This window comes from Gossypium arboreum, chromosome 8 (genome assembly GCF_025698485.1).
Source record: "Gossypium arboreum isolate Shixiya-1 chromosome 8, ASM2569848v2, whole genome shotgun sequence".
In the NCBI taxonomy this organism is placed as follows: domain Eukaryota; kingdom Viridiplantae; phylum Streptophyta; class Magnoliopsida; order Malvales; family Malvaceae; genus Gossypium; species Gossypium arboreum.
The window spans coordinates 34102134-34123180 of NC_069077.1; the positions used below are offsets into that span (position 1 = coordinate 34102134).

The following is a 21047-nucleotide window of genomic DNA, read 5'->3' on the forward strand; positions in this document are numbered from 1 at the left end:
AGTAACAAAAATATAACACAACACCATGGAACTCAAAAAAACAGGTTAGGTTACTAGAAAAACCACGGCAACTACCGCCCTTAAATGTTTTGAGCTTCCCCCTTCGCTTTCTTATCTACACGTTTAAGGCCTATAATATCTCAGACCCTCCTTATATTACAGTGTTAAAAATCAAACAAAACACAACCCATAGCAATGGAAGCAGTGAACCTCAAGAAAAAGCAGTGCAAAATTGTCGTGGCAGTAGATGAGAGTGCTGAGAGCATGTATGCACTTTCATGGTGCCTTTCTAATTTGATGTCTCAAGCCACAATCAATACCATTGTTCTTCTTTATGTCAAGCCTCCGCCTCCTGTCTACTCTTCCTTGGATGTTGCAGGTTAGCTATGGTTATTTTCTTTATTTTCAACAATTGGTACTCATATATCAGTATGTATGGTTTCAGGGTATATATTTTCCGGCGATGTGATCCGAGCCTTGGAGGCCTATGGCAATGACCTGGTGAATTCAGTGATGGGTCGAGCTGAAGATATATGTGGCAAATTTAGCAGCAATGTAAGATTTTTGTTTGTTTAATTATAAAGTTAAATAAACGAATATGATAAAGATTTTGAAGGCTCGTTTTATGTCTAAGTAGATAAAAGTGGACCGACTTGTTGGAAGTGGAGATGCAAGGGACGTTATATGTAATATAGTGGATAAAATCAAAGCAGATACGTTGGTGATGGGAAGCCATGGTTACGGTTTCTTCAAAAGGTATGAAAGTATCTTTAATTTGTAACAATTTCCAAACTTGGCTTATGAAATTTATTTGCAGGCAAAGGTAACTTGAAAGAAGATGGATTCCCACCCCTCCCCCCCTTTTTTTTTTAATAATAATAATAATAACTGATGTATTGTAGGGCGATATTAGGAAGCGTGAGTGATCATTGTGCCAAACATGTTAAATGTCCAGTGGTGATCGTGAAACATCCAGAGAAGATATAAAGCTTATTCTTCATTGTCGGAGATATGGCTTCTACTACCATGTACACCAGTATAGTGCTTTGTTAATTCAAAGTTCCTGATGGTTAATGAGGATCCTATGATTTTTCTTATCTCAAAGTATGTGTTCCTCAAAGGAAGAGATGGGGTTTATCAGTTCATGTATATATGTTCACCAAAAAATAGACTTCTTGAACTAATTAAAAATAGCTGTTGGTGTTGAGAGTAGAGAGAAAACAAGTTTGAACTGAAAACTTGTGCAGCAAGGCTCGATACTTGCTGAAGAAACAAAACAGAAATCAAAAGAGGAATTGAAAAACAAAGAATGTGGAGAGTATTTTGAATGAATAATTTCAATGAATTTTCATTAACTTGAACAATGGCATAATGCCAATACAAATATCAAAACATTTTCTGATCAAGGTAAGGCTAACATCACCTAAACACTACCTAACTCCACTAATTACATTGAAAATGAAAGACTATGCTTGCACACTTGGAAAAGCTATTTTATCAGCTCAAATGTCAACAAAAATACATCAAATACATCATCAATTTAGTTCAAATTTAACTAGATTACAAAACATAACAAAACACAAGTTCAAATTGGACAGCAACATTGAACTTCAGCTGCTGCATGCATGGCTCGACTGCATGTGCTTCATGACTGTTTGTGCTGCATGGAGACCAGCTTCAACACTCCTCCTTGGTCTCCATGTTGCAAACTCCCATTTGCTTTCTCAATTCAATAAACCTTGACACATTAAGAGGTTTAGTTAAAATGTTAGCAAGTTGCTATTTAGAACTGCAATGAACCAGTTCCACTTCTCTAGCTAGTTCCATCTCTCTAACAACATGAACCTTGATATTGAAGTGCTTTGTTCTTCCATGAAAAACTGGATTCTTTGCAATTGCAACAGCAGATTTGTTGTCATACATTATCTCTGTTACTCCCTCTTGATGCAGGTTTAAATCAGTCAAGACTTTTCTTAGCCACACAGCTTGGTTAACAGCTCCAGCTACTGCTACATACTCTGCCTCAGCAGTTGACTAAGCAACTACATTTTGTTTCTTCGAGCTCTAACAAAAAATGGCTAAGCCAAGGGTGAAGACAAACCCTGAGGTGCTCTTCATGTCATCCATCGAGCCAGACCAGTCACTGTCAGTATAGCCAACCAATCTGAGGCTCTCAGCCTTGCTATACAACATTCCATAGCTCAGGGTACCTTTGATGTACCTGAGAACCTTTTTTGCTGCTTGAAAGTGCTTCTGATTACAGTAATGCATGAACCTCGAGAGTAAGCTAACACCAAACATAATGTCTAGCCTAGTGGCAGTCAGGTATAGTAAACAACCAACTAGACTCCTATAGACAGACTCATCAACTTGCTTAGAAATGACTTGGCTCGATAGTTTTTCTCCCATAGCAACAGGAGTGCTTGTCGCTTTACTGTTTTGCATGGTGAACTTGATTAGAATTTTGGAGGCAAGGTTTTCTGGCTTAGGAATATTCCATTTTCAGTTTGTGACACCTCCATACCAAGAAAATAGGTCATTCTTCCAAGATCAGACATTTCAAACTCTAGCTCCATTTTGGCTTTAAAATCAGCCAACATTGCTTGGTCTCCTCCTATGACCAAAAGATCATCAACATACAGGGACACAATGAGCTGTGTTTCAGCTTGCTCCTTCTTGACATACAATGTTGGCTCACTAGAGCTCCTTTCAAACCCAAAACTGACCTGTCGATCCTGCTATACCAGGCTCTAGAAACTTGTTTCAGGCCATACAAGGCCTTTTTAAGCCTGTATGCCATGTGCTCTTTTCCAGGCACAATAAATCCTTGAGGCTGGTTAATGTAGATTTCTTCTTGAAGGAAGCCATTAAGAAATGCAGACTTTACATTGAGTTGTTGAAAATTGAGTTGATGGATTTTCCATTGCATTTGTGCAGCTAAAGCAACCAGCAACCTGATGGTGTTTAGCTTGGCTACTGGTGCAAATGTCTCTATGTAGTCCAGGCCATATCTCTGACTGAACCCTTTCACAACTAGCCTAGCTTTGAGTTTGTTCAAGCTCTCATCTGTATTCTGCTTGGCTCGATAAATCTATTTTACCCCAATGACCTGTCTGTTGGCTGGTCTTGCAACCAATTCCCATGTCTGGTTCTTTTCAATCATGGCAATTTCATCATCCATTACTTGTTTCCAGCCTTCATGAGCTTCAGCATCTTCAAAACAGCTTGGTTCTACCTGAGCTACCTGAGCCATTTCATAAATGTCAGCTATTGTTCTTGTACCCCTAACTGGCTCATCATCTATGTCCATTTCAGGACCATTTTGTTCAGTCTCAGTCTGATCAGCCACAAGTTCTTCAAAAATAGCCTCTGGTTCATTCTTGTCCCAATTCCAACTTGCTTTCTTATTGAACACTACATCTCTACTTACAAGCACCTTATTTGTTGAAGGATCCAAGATCCTATAACCTTTTTTGACTGAGCTATAGCCTACAAGAATGCCTGCTTGGGCTTTTTTTTATCGCTTACGTCTTCTTACAGCTAGTACTTGTACATAACACAGGAACCAAAGACCCTCAGGTGAGCCAGTGATGGCTTGAACCCGAACCAGGCTTCAAATGGTGTTTTGTGAGGCAAAACCTTAGTTAGAAGCCTGTTCTGAATGTACACTGCTGTGTTGACTGCCTCAGCCCACAAGTTTTTGGACAGATTCTTCTCAAACAATAAGCACCTGGCTATATTCATTAGACTTCTATTCTTTCTTTCACTTACACCATTCTGTTGAGGTGTGTAAGTATTAGTAAGCTGATGTTTGATGCATTTTTCATCATAAAAGGCTTGAAACTGAGCTGAGGTATACTCAGTTCCATTATCAGACCTTAGGGTCTTGAGCTTGCAACTTATTTCTATTTCAGAAGCAGCTTCGAACTTGCAAAATACTGAGGCCACCTCTGATTTATGCTGCAAAAAGTAAATCCAGCAGTATCTTGAGTAATCATCAATAAACAGAATGAAATACTTACTTTCATTCAGTGGCTGAGTCTTCATGGGGCCACACACATCAGTGTGCACGAGTTGCAGCCTTTTAGAGGCTCTCCAGGACTTGTTTGAAGGCAATGGTTGCATGGCTTGCTTACCAAGTTAACATGTCTTACAAACATTCTCCTTCTCAATAGAGTTGATGAAGTTTTCAACCAGATCCTCCTTGCTTAGCTGGTCCATAGATCTGTAGTTGGCATGACCAAGCCTTTGATGCCAAAGCTTGGATTCATCTGAAGAAGCAACATAGGCACTATCTAGGCCTTTGTTCCAGTCCACAACAAAACTCTTGTCTGTGATGGCTACTGTCATAAGCATGGATCTTCTTGGATCATTGATTTTGCACTCATTGCCCTTGAAAACAACAGTATAGCCCTTCTCAAGCAACTGAGCTATGCTGAGCAAATTTTTATCGATTTTAGGTACCAACAGCACATTTGAGACTAGTTTATTACCTGTTGGAGTACTTATTAGGACATCACTCTTGCTTTCTGCCTTGATGAAGTGGCCATTTCCTATCCTCACCTTTTTTCTACAGCTTCTATCTAATGTCTTGAAGATGGCAGCATCTGGTGTCATATGATTGGTGTAACCACTGTCTAGGAGCCATCCATTTGAGACTTTCTTTCGAGCTACTGAGCATGACACAACAAAGACTTGCTCCTCCTGGTCACTGTCTTCTTTGGCTACCCGAGCCTAACATTTTGTTGATGGGGTTGATTTTGTCTTGGTTTGCCTTTGTCTTTACAAACTCTTTCAACATGGCCCATCTTTTTGTAGTTTTGGCACTGCACATCTGGCCAGCATTTGGCCTCTGAATGACCAAGCCTTTTGCAATGCCTACAAGGTCTATCCCATTTTCTTGGAGCATTTGACTTAGGCTTGTCTCTCGAAGTCTTCTTGCCTTTGTAGGCAGTGGTGCTAGAGGTAGACTTGGTTTTGGCTTGGAAAGCACCCTCTTGGTGCTCCTCCAGTCAGCTGGCTCTTCTTTGCTTTTGTGCATAGAGACTATTGATCATCTCAGTTAATGTGATGCTGGTCAGGTCTTTTAAGTCTTCGAGTGAAGATATTTTTGCTTTATACCTCTCAGGTATGGTCGAAAGCACCTTCTCCACTATCCTTGCTTCATTGAACTTCTCTCCAAGGAGTCTTATGCTGTTTACTACAGCTATTATCCTGTCTGAGTATTGTTTGATAGTTTCTTCCTCCTTCATTTTCAAGTTCTCGAAGTCCCTTCTCAAGTTCTGAAGCTGCTGTTGTCTTGTTCTCTCAGTCCCTTGAAACTCCTCCTTCAGTCTATCCCAGGCCTGTTTTTGTGTCTCACAGGCCATGATCCTTGTGAAGATCACATCTGAGACACAGTTCTGAATGCAGGACATGGCTTTATGCCTTTTGGTCCTCTCATCAGCATGTTGCCTGATCTGAGCCACTGTTGGGTTGGCTCTAAGTGGTGTTGGTTCAACGTCTGAGTTGACCACCTCCCATAGGTCGAATGCCTATAGGTAGGTCCTCATATTGACCACCCATATGTGATAGCCTTCTCCATTGAAGACTGGTGGTGCAGCCGGTGAGAAGCCTGATGAAGACATTGATTTCAAAGTTGAAAAGAAAACAGGTCCACTAAGATTACAGCTCTAGATACCAATTGTTGGTGTTGAGAGTAAAGAGAAAACAAGTTTGAACTGAAAACTTGTACAGCAAGGCTCGATACTTGCTGAAGAAACAAAACAGAAATCAAAAGAGGAATTGAAAAACAAAGAATGTGGAGAGTATTTTGAATGAACAATTCCAATGAATTTTCATTAACTTGAACAATGGCATAATGCTAATACAAATATCAAAACATTTTCTGATCAAGGTAACGCTAACATCACCTAAACACTACCTAACTCCATTAATTACATTGAAAATGAAAGACTATGCTTGCACACTTGGAAAAGCTATTTTATCAGCTCAAATGTCAACAAAAATACATCAAATACATCGTCAACTTAGTTCAAATTTAACTAGATTACAAAACATAACAAAACACAAGTTCAAATTGGATAGCAACATTGAACTTCAGTTGCTGCATGCATGGCTCGACTGCATATGCTTCATGACTATTTGTGCTGCATGGAGACCAGCTTCAACAATAGCCCATAAAAAAGGACTGAAGCAACGTGGTTTAAAGATTAAATGGCAACTTGCAGCTCACTGAGAATACCCAATTGCCCCCAACAATACAATAAAACATTATTGGGTAATATATCAAAACGCATAATGATATATTTGGCCCTCCAAGTAAAAAAAAAATTATTTTAGCCATTCATTTAATTTTTTTAAAAAAATTATTTTAGCTATTCATTTAATTTTTCGTCTCTTTTAGTATATTGTTTGTCAAATCATCCCAAGATGGATGACGTTTATTAACTTTGCTGTGGCATCCATGTGGCAGTTCATGTATATGCCACGTTAGCCATTAATTAATTTTAAAATAATTGTTTATAATTTTAAAATATTTAATAATATTTAATTTTTCTAAATTTTTTAAATTTTTTAAAAAGTTAATTAATTGTTGATGGTGACATGCACATGAATGTCAAGTCAGCAAAGTTAACAAACATTAATTTTTTCATCTATTTTGAGGTGAATTGACAAACAATGAAAATTTAAGGGTTACAAGAGATGAAAAATTAAATAAAAAGCTAAAATAAATTTTTTAATAAAGTTTGAGGTACTTATTTCCTATATTAAAGTATATCATAATACTAATTTCAATTTGCAACTTTAACCTACCTATGGATCACATGAAAACAATTTAATTTTGTAACACCATATGCCCGATCCATTTTACCGGATTCAAGTATAAGACGTCATAATACTTAGCTAAAGTTTTCAATTAACGGAAGTCATACTGAATGCACCTCTTATTTATCTAAAATCATTTCTAAGAAAATAGGTTTGGATAATACATTTTTCGTTTATCACAAAATTTTTAAAAGTAAAATAAAAACTTACAACAAATTGCTTAAATAGGCAAACATATTTGTAGTGGGTATTACTATTTATCATTTGAAAAACATGTTTCCATAATATCCCTCTGTATGCATAATATTGTATTGGTCTACTATCATGGCGCATTCCTGGCTTGGTCTTTCTTAACGTATAGGTTCAACTCACGAACCTGCAAACCAAAACACGCATATAAGTTTCCAAGAAACTTAGTGAGTCTCACTCATATTTACCTTTTTACGAAGATGTAGATTTTATCGACTCAAGGGTTTGAGTTCCCTTTCAGACATTGGTAGATACATTTCTGATTCTTGGTTGGTGGATAACCATACATCAATCTCTACACTTAACTGTCTGATACTCCTTTCACCCGACTGATGGATATCAGACTTTACATAATATTTCGAATCTAATTACATGATTTCTCTGCTATTTGTAATTAGGTACGCTTTTCAGAACTATACCTAGCAGATACTACTATTGGTGGATTCCCTTACAGAACTCATCGATTGCCAGAGCACCAGTTACATTGTATCTTCAAATTAGTCCAAACAGTCATACTTGCTTAGAAGAACACAACATTTCAATACACTCAATAAAATTCTAGATAATATTAATGTAGGACCTAAGAAATTTCTAGGTTTGGCGGACACTTGCAGCACCATTATTCTGAATGTCCCAAGTTCCTTGTCATGGCAGATTTGTAATGCCCTCAGCCCGATCCAGATCTCAGGTGTTACAACGTAAAAATAGACTCATGCTAACTGTACTCACAAATATTTACAACAGTTACAACTTAGCTTAAAAGAATATTTCAACTAAATTGCAAATGAATAAACAATAGGTAATTGTAATTATGATCATTGTACAAAGGGTGTTAATTACAAGGAATTACAAGCTATAGCTTAACTACATAACTTCAATATATAAAACTTAACTAATGCTACTAACTTGATCTATATGCATAATAACCTACCTTGCCACTACTTTGGCATTGCCCTAGTGTTGTCTCTCTTGACGTAGGCCTTACCCAACTTACCTGTAACATAAATACACAATGGTAAGTTTCCAAAAACTTACTGAGATAACTCTATTTACCTGAACCATAGTTGTATACTGCATCTGGTAGTTTATTTGACCATTTCATTATTATTTTTTACTCATAGACCTATCACTAACTATGCTTTTCTTAGAATTCCTTTCTTTACACCATCAAAGTTACCTCTCACCTTGAAATCATGCTTTACCCTTCATATCTTCAATACGTTACTTAAGTTCTATACTCTGCACTTTCATGATCCCTTGTCCAATCCAAACCCAGTGATTCATAAAGTACTATCATTCTTTCATACGTACTTTAAGTCTTCGTTCTTTCGAGATTTATGAGTGATTTTGTATATAGGTAGAAGATACATTATCAAATTTTATGATTCGATCTTTGCTGAAGAATGCCCTTTCTTCTCCTTTATTTTTCAAGCAAAAAACCTCCCTCGACTTTACTAAATATTGTCCTTACACATTTTTATTCTTCCAATCCCTTTTTACCTATACTTTGAGTCTTTTATATACTCTGGCATACTTCAGTTTCTCTGTTATTATCTTAGGATCATGCATGATATGCCATGACATTTCATGCAGAGTTTGTCATAATAAAAATTCATTACAATGCCTTATCGAAGGTATAACAAGTTACGCCAAAATGACTTTTCCTTCAAATGCATTATTCTTAGCATTCCTTCAGTGTTCGTCGTACATACTGTTTCCTCATAGTTTTCCTTGAATTACCATTACTTGCTTTCAAGGTCCGTCACAGAGGCCCTTTCTTCATGTGGTCGCCACAAGGCTTCTATTCTCATATGTTGCCACAAAGGCTTCTATTTTCATATACAAGTCCATAATACTTACCTAGATTATGAAACAACCTTCTGCATGAATTCTGATCCTTAGTTTTAGCTAAAAAATAAAGATCTCTAATCAATTCCAAAACAAATCAGCGATGGTGTTCCTATTCTCATATGTTGCCACAAAGGCTTCTATTTTCATATGCAAGTCCATAATACTTACCTAGAGTATGAAACAACCTTCTGCATGAACTCTGATCCTTAGTTTTAGCTAAAAAATAAAGATCTCTAATCAACTCCAAAACAAATCAGTGATGGTGTTCTTAAATAGAATGAAGAAGATAACTCTCCTAATTCTCAAGCCTTTATAAAAAATCTCACATCCTTATAGGAGAACCACACATGTGTCACAATCCTCTTTAACCTACCCCATAAATGGTTTACAACTATAAGGTAACATATGTAAGGATTTATCTTTTTATTATATATATTTAATACATCACTTCATTTATTCCTAGCTAGTTCAACAACTAGGTAAACTTTGCGTACTATACCATTGGCGATACCTGTCATCCAAAAGCCCTCAATACTCTTACCAGTTCTCTTCTTCTTTGTATCACCATTCGTCCATATAAACATCCTTACTTAGTACTCTAATATTGACTATGAGCCTGATGTATTCACCAAGAGTATCCATTGAACGAATAGGACTACACCAATAAGAGTTCTTTTCAGTTTACCCATCAAACTCAAGACCAGTCAAGCTGGGTGTTGCAAGATCACTAAGGTAGATTCATCAATTGGTTACTCTGTCGAGAATACTATTAGAAAATGTCTCACAAGTATACCCAGATCTCATTCAAGGCAGACTAGTCATTACATAATTCACTATATGAATTTTCCAAAGAATTAGCCACAAAGGCTTTCCCGAGAATTCACCATAAAGGCTTTCCAGAGAAATTTCCACAAAGGTTTTCCAGAGAATTTTCCACAAAATCTTCCACGAAGGCTTTTTAGAGAATTCACCACAAAGGCTTTTCAAAAATTCATGTTTACTATCTCGGTGGACCATCTTTGTGGATGCCATGAGGTTTCTCCCACATGGTCTTATACCTTCACGCCCTCTTGGTGTATTATCATATGATATCATGGCCATGGACATTTTACAGATTTATTTTGTGATATGTTAGTTCAGTTAGCAATATACCTACCTATTGGAGGCTACATAATAAATCTCTATTTTTATAGTGATCTGCCTGTTCGGTTAGCAATATACCTGCCCTATCATAGGCAAAACATATAACACCCCGGTTCTGGTAAGTACAAGGTTTGGCATGTAGCCTAAAATAGTTTAATTGGTGGAGTGGTATCCGTCCATGAACATCTTTTGGCTTACAGAGTAGGTGCATCCCTTACATGTGTAAGTTAATTGTAGTCTCCTATCAGAGTTCCTATGTTGATTAGAGTAAGGTGCCAGATAAATAAAAAGGTTTTATGGTTTGAGTTCATGCCTAAAAAGGAGATATTTGCCCTTTTTTTGTAGTACTGTGCAAGTTGAGTTGCAAGGTAAGGTGGTTAAAAACCAACTAAATATATGTTTGGATAGTTAGAATAAGAGGTACTCAATTAAGTTTCTCAGAAAGTGGTAAATCTTTGGAAAAGATAATTCATGAGGAATGTGATATTTATCAAGTTCCAATAATGACTTAGAATAAATTGATGGATAATCAGGTTAAAAAAAGGGGGAGTTTTCTTCTTTCTTCTTCAAGAAGCAATGCTACCTAAATATTAAGAAAAACCTAAAGTATTACCTTCTCTCTATGTTAGAGTTACAAATCGAGATCTTTGTTAGTGACTACTTCTGTCAAGGTAAGTATTGTGACTTCGTATGTTAAAGTTATGAAAGATTAAGTCTGAAGAAGTGCATAAATAGTAAGATGAAGAGGTAAGACTTTATATAAGGGTTATCTAGATTGGTGATGATGGTAAATGTTACAAATGAGTTTTAATGGTGTTCTTGTGTTTTATAAGCAGTGGTTGTTGCAGTTCCTTGTTAGATCTGGAGTTTAGGCTACTATCTGTGGTTGCCAGGTGAGTCTTTGCACTAACTATTGTTTGTGTACTATCTTTACCAAAAGATCTACAAAAAACTAGTTAAAATGATGATGTCGAAATATTGAAAGCTATAGTATGGTATGTATGTGACTATATAAGAGATTATTTAAGGATACCTATAATTGTGTGTTTGTTTGTTAAGGATGATAGATACATTTGGTATAGATCTGATAAGTTCAAGTAATGTGATGGGAAGTATGATCGTGTATGTGTGTCTCAAATGTATGCTATGTAGTATGTTCTATTAAGAGCCAGTGTCTGTCTCTGCGATATTGTCTAAAGGGGTCTGTCGGGACTTTAAATATGAAATCTGAAAGGAAAAGTACATGGCTATGACACCTTTTGAAAAGAACCAAAGGATAGTGATTACCTAATGGGGTTCTCTGCGTGTTCCAATACGATGATGAGCAAACCTCACATGACGTGATTTTAGGCAAATCCATATCGTAAACACATCAAGAAAGAAAAGCTTTATGGTAAATCATGGAAGAAAAGCCTTTGTGGTGAATCATGAAAGAAAAGCCTTTGTGGTGAATCATGAAAGAAAAGCCTTTGTGGCAAAATACAAACGGAAAACCTTTGTGGCGAAATACAAAAGGAAAACCTTTGTGGCAAAATACAAAAAGAAAACCTTTGTGGTGAATTATGAAAGAAAAACTTTTGTGGCAAAATATGAAAGAAAAACCTTTGTGACGAATCATGAAAGAAAAGACTTTGTGGCAAATCATGAAAGAAAAAGACTTTGTGGTGAATCATGAAAAAAAAGCCTTTGTGGTGAAATGCAAAAGGAAAACCTTTGTGGCAAAATACAAAAGGAAAACCTTTGTGGCGAAAAAAAAAAAAAAAACCTTTGTGGTGAATCATGAAAGAAAAACTTTTGTGGCAAAATATGAAACAAAAGTCTTTGTGGCAAAATGTGAAAGAAAAACCTTTGTGGCGAATCATGAAAGAAAAGACTTTGTGGCAAATCATGGAAGAAAAGACTTTATGGTAAATTATGAAGGGATAGCATCTATGACGAACCCTGCAAGGATAGCCTTTATGGTATACTCTGGATGGACTACTCTGTGGTGTGTCTTAATAAGACTCTTAATAAAGAGCCTGAGGGATGTTCTTTGTGGCATGTCACGATATGGCCTTCATGGTGTATTCTAATGAATTTTCCTAGTGGCGCATTTTATATGGCTCTTAAACGTAATAATTGGAGTTAGTAAGGACAAAGTGTATCTATGGACAACAGGGTAAAGTATTATATAAGACTAAGACTCAGTCATAAATAATGAATCTAAGAGAAATATAGATTTAATGTGTTAGCGTTAAAAATGTGTTCTGACTAGGGTCATGAATTTGTATGATCAAAGGAAGTACCTGTGATCTACGTGTGTGTATCTTCTGGAATCGTGATGAGGTGATGACTCAAAGATTGAATGATTTAAGTGATACATTGAAGACATTTGTTAATAAAATGAAATGGTTGAAGAGTGAGGTATAGTATTGGACAAGTAGAACGGAATAGAACTTGAGGAAGTATTCGTTAGAGATAAAGTTGAAGGTTAAGAACGATAAGATCGTCTATATAAATTATTGCTTCCATGTGTAAATATGACTCAGGTAAATGATGTTTTCCTCATTAAGTTCTTATGAACTTATCTGTAGCACCCCAAACCCGGCCCAGACGTTATGACCGGATCCAACATGCCACATCGAAGTGTTCAAAACATTTTATATTGTTGATCCAGAAAAACTTACTTAGTGTTTTAAAAGATAATTTCATTATAGGTTAAAGTGAATGGAAGTCATGCACCGTGCAGAAACGAAAAAGAGGTGGTGAGTCCATCGGATTGCTAAGTACCAAGCTCCTTCGGATCCAATCCTAGACATGCATACCGCCATTGCCACACCTTAACGTCATGGATATTTCTAGGAAACCGATTTGATTATGTCATTTTTAGGAAAAGTGATTAATTTTGGAAAATACTTTCATTGCGGAAGCTTTGCTTGTTGTCGTGTTATTTTGAAATCAATTGTTGTTTTTGAAAACGCGCCCTAAAGCTATCCAATTTCAACAGTTAAATAAGTAATACCTATCTTAGTAATACATATTAAAACCATAAAAAATAATTAAGCGGCCTTATTACATTTAAAAACCCAAAACTTCAAACGTAAATAAAAGGATGTCCAGTTCACCAAAAGAAAATCAAACTTTCAGAACGGGTGGCCACTCCGAATTTCCTCACAGCTCCAAGCCCACTATGGTTGGGGATTTCCTGCGTGGATGAAAATAAAAGGGGTGAGTTTGGGGAAACTCAGTGTGTAAGGAAAACCCATTCAAAGCCCAAGTCACTCAAGCCTATTGGGCTAAGCCCATTCAGTAACAATGGTACTGCATGCAGCCCTTTTCAGATTACAATAAACCGGGCCTTAGCCCTTATTCAGATAACAAGATGGCCTATAGGCCCATTTCAAAATACATGCAACATCAATAACATATGCAAGCCCATTTGGGAGACTACTCAACCCACCAACCACTACACCTGTATCACCCTACACTCTATGTGGGAATAGCTCAACCCACCCAAATTTAACACTTCTACAGCTTGACCTTGCTGCTCGATTAATAGTAAATTGAGGCAAAGCCTCCGAGACGTGGACAAGCCACTTTCAAGACTTCCTCCGTCAATATCCCAATCCCATGCATAAGATAATAACAACATGACATTCAGTAAATAACAACAGTCAAACATGCATTTAGGTCAATTTAACCCTAGGGGTATTTCGGTAATTTATCTACTAAGGGTAAAACTGTAAATTTTCCACTTTTAAAAGTATTTCAGTAATTTATCTATTTTAGGGTTTTTCATGCATATTCCTACTTTTCACGTACTAACGAATCACGCATCGAGGGTTCTTACTGAATTGGGCCTGATGGCCCATCATTCCAATTTTGGCCCATTAAGCCCAAAAATATCGAGGGCACGTAAATCATGCACTTTGCGGTCAAATTTTGCAGCTTACCAAAAACATTAATCGATTTACCTCACGAGCATTCGCACACTCGCAAATCTACAAAATACCGATTTTCAGCATTTCAGCTTTTCGACTTTTGCCGATCCAGACTAAGAAAGAGGGGGTTAGTTACACACCTGTTTGCGACGATATGCTGATGAGATCCACATACGAACTACCTACAATTGGATTACTAACACATTAATCTAACTATTCAAATACGAACTACATATTAACCCCTTACAATATTCAGCCAACCACACCTACAGATCATAGTAAGCTTATAAGAAAACAATAAGCAACTCATTAACAATTTTTTGTCAATGTTTACCACATAATCATAATTTTACTGCAAGCTGTCTTCCTGAGCAGCAATCACTAAATTATTTATAACTGGATCTACGAAACTCCAAATCAAGTTCTGTTAATTTTCCCTGAAAATAGACTCATATATCTTCTATCCATAAAATTTTCAGAATTTTTGGTACGGCTAATCAATACTAGATTTTTCTTAAAGTTTCCCATGTTTCACTGTTTGACTAATCTGACCACTCTTCATTACGAATCAAATTTCTCATTGTAAAAAATTCAAAATATGTTCTCGTTTATTCCATTTGAAACTAGACTCATTAATCTTTAATTACATAATTTATTCAGCTTCTAATTCATCTCCCACAATTTATGGTGATTTTCCAAATTCACGTTACTACTGCTGTCCCAAGCAGATTTATTACCAAATCACTCTTTCACACATAACTTGCATGCATGTTTTTTTTAAACATGTATATCACCAATCAATCATCACATATCTATGATTTTACTTAAGTATAATCTCCATTTCATCATTTTAAAGCACAACATGTTAGCCGATTTTTCCCCTTAGCATCTAAGGCACATGCATGCTCATTTGTTTGGCTCAACTTCACCTATCTTTCATTTTTCATCAAAAGAACATGAAACAACAATCATTTCCTTCATTTTAATTCATGACTAAATGCTCACAACACAACTAAAAACCAAAATATGCTTTAAGAGTTAAGGTAGAATCAAGAAGAACTCATGAACATCAAGATAGAAGCAAACTACCATGAACTTACCTTCAATTTTCTTCCACAAGTGACCGAACATTCAAGAGCTTTCTCCTCTCCTTTCTCTTCTCTAACTTTCGGCGATGATGAACAAAGATGGACAAAACTTTGTTCTTTTCACCCCTTTTTCTTTTAATAAAATTTCATATTTCATCCATTTAATTCTTTAATACAAAAGACATGAAATTCTCATCATGGAACATTTACCTAAACCATTATCATGGAACATTTACCTAACCCATTATCATGGAATATTTACCTAATCCATTATCATGGAACATTTACCTAACCCATTATCAATTTGTACCATGAATTATGGATATCAAGTGCTCATATTGTCTACAACAACATGATGGCTGGCCACTTCATGTAAAGTGGGAGGTTTGTCATACAAATCCTCCTATTTTGCACTCCTATTTATTTGGCCACTTCAATTTAGCCTATAGCATTTTCAAACATTTTCACATAGGTCCTATTTCATAATTTCACCCCTTTTTTCTTATGGAACAAAAAAATTAACTAAAATTGTCGGGTTCTATCTTAAGCTTGGGCCTTCTAGAGGCCCACTAACATAATTAAACCTATGCCAACATTCACAGAATTCCCGAAAATTAGGGCGTTACATTATCTGTGTATGTTACGTTACAAGTAAGTTGGACAATGCCAGGATTATGTCAAGAAGTCGCATATTGGGTGCATACAAAGCGAGTTTGGCGACGTGTTCAAGGTATGAATGGTCACATAAAACTCCCTACCTTGGGGTATTTATAATAGAATATGTAACAAGTCATTTTCAATGGTGTCCAAAACAATAGTTTCAGGACCACAATTCCGATGAGTGATTTATTATTTTAATATTTATTTAATGTCTACAGGATTATATTAAGGTTGTATTAAAGTTTTGTTAAGAAATTTTGATGTTTAAATGGTTAACTATGTGAAAAAAGACTAAATTGTAGAAGGTGTAAAAGTTGAGTTCTATTAGTTAAAGGTGTCAAATGGCTATGAAACCTTACACTAATGGACTAAGATAGTAAATATTTCATTCTTAATGTTATTAGACATTTATGGGTAAGATTTAGTTAATTTTTAATTTAATAACCAAGGTTAAAATGGTAATTTAACAAGTAAATTAAAACAAAACAAAATAAAACATGTTCCATCTTTTTATTTTGGTTTTTAACCGATTGTAAAGAGGAGGAGAACTCCATTGATGAGTACTTGGTTTGGCTAAGCTTATTTTAGAGCATGGTATATGTGTTTCAACCCGTTTTTAATGATTTTTATGGTTTTGAGTTTGTTTTAGCTTAATTTAGCTAGCCTGGGGGTTAATTTGCAAAACTATTAATGATTGAGGGACTTGCCATGGATGTTTTTGAATGTGTTTTGAAGTTATTTGATAGATTAGTAATCTTGGTTGCTAAATAAATATGTTTCGTTAAATGATTTTTGATGAATTTTGAAATAATGATTAAATTGTTAAAAGTATAGATCCATGGGTTTTGTTGTGAAATGTTGGTAAAAATGGGCTGTTTCAAGGTCCCTTATAACATTTGTTAAATCAGATTTTGGTTAAAATGGTTAAATTTCAAGTTATGAGCTTAAGGACTAAATTATGAAAAATTAAAATGTTAGGGGCAATTTTATAATTTTGTATAAATATAAATTATGGATTAAATTGAATTCTAGAAGTATTTAATTGAATAAAACTATTTTTTTAGATCACGAGTGTGTTGGCGATCATGGAAAAGAAAATATTTAGGAGTAGTTCCTGTGTTTTTGTGATTACTGCAAACTAGTTTTGTAAGTTCGTTTTATATATATGCATGGCTATATTTAATTCCTTGTTAATGATTTAATCTTTTAGTTATATTTTGTATTGTTACTTAAATGTTGAATCGTATTGTATATTCAAATGGGGTATTATTCAGGCTTAGTGCCGGTGTTATTCCGACTTAGTGCCTAGCAAGCTTAGTGCCGGTATTATTCAAGCTTAGTGCTTAGCAGGCTTGATGCCAGTGTTAATCAGACTTAGTGCTTAGTAGGCTTTGAGCCAATGTAGTAAATGTTAACGTCCCTTGGAAAATTGGTAATTGATAGTAAATGAGTTGACTTATCGAACTTACTAAGCTTCTTTGTGCTTACTCGTTTAAATTTGATTTTGTAGGACTTTTGGAATTGTAGCATCGATTGGATCAATTTGGAAGCTTACACACTATCATCTATACCTTGGTAGTCATTTTGTACTTGTTTTGATGTTGGTTAAAACTGGCATGTAATAAGTAGAGTCTGTAGTACTATAATAATTTCTGATGGAATTCGATGTTATAAATAGTTACTTTGATGTTTGTAGGATAGGTTTGATATTTTGGTGTTTATGCTTGTAAATATGCCCAAATGGTATGAATGGTTAGGTATGAATTTGACTTGAAATGGCTTGAATTTAGGGTGAAATTATGTATCACACGGCCTGGGACATCGGCTGTCACACGGCCTGGCGACATAACCATGTGTCATTTGAAATTTTTTTAGTGTTTCAAGTCAGTGAGTTACACGGCTTGTAACACAGCCTTGTGACCTTACCCAGTGAGTTACACGAGTAAAAACATGGGCTGGGACATGGTCGTGTGTCCCTTTGTTCGAATGTTACATGGCCTGGGCTATGTCATATTGCTTGGCCACATAGCGTGTGACCCCTGTTTTCCAACTTTTTTCCAAGTCTTCTGTTTTGTTTCAAATTAGTCCCAAATTGCTTCTAAATTATTTTTAGGGCCTTGAAGGCTCGATTTAGGGACAAAATGCTTATGTTTGATTGTTTTTTAATGTGATTTACTTAAGTAATGTTAATTATTGTATTGAGATATATTAAGGTCAAATTTTTTTGAATGGTACTGTAATGCTTCGTAACCTTAATTCGACGACAGAGATGGGTTAAGGGTGTTATAGAATAGGGTTTCAATTTAGATATTGTTGTAATTTAATTACCACATGTTGTAGTTTTATTTAATAACTCAAATGATAAGACATTGTTACCGTTTCGAGTCATACAACATTCCTACAAGCACGAGAGATTGAAGAAAATTAATTAACCCTGAAAACAAGATAAAAACAAACAGAAAATAAGGTCGTATTTATAAATCCTATTATGGCTACTTATCTCTACTTAAAAGTGTATATTAAAAATTACTCAATCTTACACCATTTTATCCGACAACGGTGTTAACAACTTGAATGGATGTACGCATATGCGTTAAAATAATGAATTTATATAACAATTTTGAAAGCCCGATTTTACTGCAAGCGTACAATGTTAGTTGTAATATTTATAGTTCTGATGGGACACAAAGTATTCCAAGAGGTTGAGCCCAAAGGAAGAGATGACTGAGCAATAACTAACATACATAATAGACTCTAAGTGGCTTCTAATATGATTTTACAGTACAACAATTCATAAAAAAGATGAGTTTGTAAGAAAATTAAATATTCTACTCCAAGGACTAAATTTCAAGGAATGTAAAACTAGAGGGACTATGTAACACATTCTACTGACCTGATTGATCATATCTGAGTATTGGGTGTTACTTCCTAAAACAGATGTAACCTAGACTTTTTCCACCTGCCTATGTAACTATGCTAACAATGTCTAATATAATTTCTTTAATCTCTTTTTCCTGAAATACCTCGTGTATATTATTGAAATTACTCTATGTGCAACTTGTGTTCGCCTTTACATTCTGTATAATACAACTATCATTTTCGCCTTAATATTGTCAAGTATACAAATAGGGTACTACAACTTATGCACAGACTTCAACTTCGCCCAATGGCTTTATGTTTAACTTAGTCGATTTCATATAACCCAAAAGCTTTTCATATAGCTTTCTCTTCATGCTTTCCTCTTTCTTTCATTCTTCCTCTATATGCATATCAGCATGGACCACTGCTTCCTAGCATAGTTTTGGCATCGTCTCTTTGCGTACTTTTCTTTATATTCTTGAAGTTAAATACATTCATATTAAGTTCATAAAAACTTAGTGGCAACTTTTACGCAATTATTTATTATTTCCTATTAAGCTTAGTGCATTGCACTACCTTTTCTTAGGTGGGTACTTGCTAGAATTAGTGTTATGTATATTAAACCTTCACTTACCGTATCCTTTTTTGTACTCTGTAAGTGTTCTTACCTTAGTCGCAAATGTTTGACTTACTTGTGGGCTTGAGCTCAGGACGTACTTTCTAATTCACATTTTATTCTAGCAGACAAGGTAAACTTCGTTCGCTTCTCAGTATAAGACATTCCTTGCAAGTCTTTCATCATCTCAAGTTCATTGGTTGCACTTTCAATCAGAGTTCGCCCAATCAGTGTTGTCTTTAAAACATTACCATTAAGGCCAATTCTACAGACTGAGTCAATAAGGCATACTCCTCCATTGTCATAGATAGCCACAGAGGTATCCTTGCACAATAGATAGATAGCCACAAAGGCACCTACTCATATTAGATAGCCATAGAGGTGTCCATATAGATAGATAGCCACAAAGGCGTCCACATAACATTAGATAGCCACAAAGGTGTCCTCATATAATAGGTTTCTCCACGAAGACACATTTAATAGAATTAACCTTAAAGGCTCTTTTCATATCAAAATCAGCCATAAGGCTTCACTTTGACGATTTTACCACAAAGGCTCACATGTAATAGAAAACAACCACAAAGGCTTTCATATTTAACAGGTTCCACCACTAGGGCTCTCATGTAATATATTCTGCCACTAATGCTCACATATATCATAGAACAACCACAAAGGCTTCCACATTTTAGTAAATGGCATTTTTGACAATAGAGATTTGCTTAAACTTAACATCTTGAGGTTTGCCCTTAATCACTTGGTAGTCGCCCCAATTGTCCTTTATCTTTTTCTCCATATGATGCCATTTTCCTAGACTAGGTCTTACACTATGTGGTCTTAGTCTTACACTATATGATGCCATAGTCCCAGACTAAGTCTTACACTATATGATCTTCTTACCATAGCCATGGTCTTTCTCTATCAGAATTCGTGTTTACTGTCCCGACGGACTTACACGCTAGCAAACTCTTTATGTAGACTCACACTTAATAGACTCATTTTTTCAAACTTTTTCACATTGATGCATTTACATTTTCAGACATGTAACTCATATACTTGAAACTCATGCAGAGACTTAATCATAACAATCAGAAACATACTTTCGCACACATTCATGCATGCATACATTTTCCTTCAGGACAGAATCATATCATCCAACTCATACCTTATTCTCATATCAGTGGCCCATCGCTACATAAACATCGTATACAAATTCATCAGACATTTGTCTTTTTACAGTATTGGCATATCTTTATCCAAGCATCATAGTTTTCATAGAATCAGCGTATCAAGCTTGTTTCATTTCACAGACTAGTCATTTAGAATAGAAGAAATGAACACATAGACATACGTACATACACGTAAGAATCAATGTTAGAGACTCACAAAAACCTTATAGAAGCTTCACAGGAGCCTCACCTTTATCCGCTTCAATGTTAGACTTGGACTTCTATCGAGTAGATCAGTAGCCCCTAAACATTAAACCACAAGAAACTCGTCAATATCTATTTATTTAACACACTTCATTTTAACTTTAAACATCAAAATCACATAGCAAAACCCACCATACTTGTTTTAGTAAGCTAAACAAATATGCTCTTTTGTAGTATAACATGCAAGGTTACGAATGTTACCCAATTAAGGGCATCCTACGGTTTAACCCACGTTTCAGCCTCATCCTAAAGGATGAGAGGATTTTTCTGCTCAGCTAATCCTTATATAGGCAGAGAATACTTCATGATGAAGTGAGTGAACATAGCCCATCACTTTCCCGGTCAGCTATATATTTTTCCTTGTCTCGTTAGATGTTTGACAAGCATCTTAATCGTTATGATT

General features: G+C 35.6%; 1 protein-coding gene across 1 annotated transcript; it reads left to right on the plus strand.

The window, feature by feature from the left end:
* LOC108459770 (universal stress protein A-like protein) lies at positions 1-1193 on the plus strand. Its single transcript, XM_017759175.2, has 4 exons — positions 1-379; positions 446-555; positions 638-756; positions 903-1193. The coding sequence occupies exons 1-4, from the start codon at positions 196-198 to the stop codon at positions 985-987; spliced, it is 498 nt and encodes a 165-aa protein (XP_017614664.1). The 5' UTR covers positions 1-195; the 3' UTR covers positions 988-1193.
* Positions 1194-21047: the final 19854 nt, after the last annotated feature.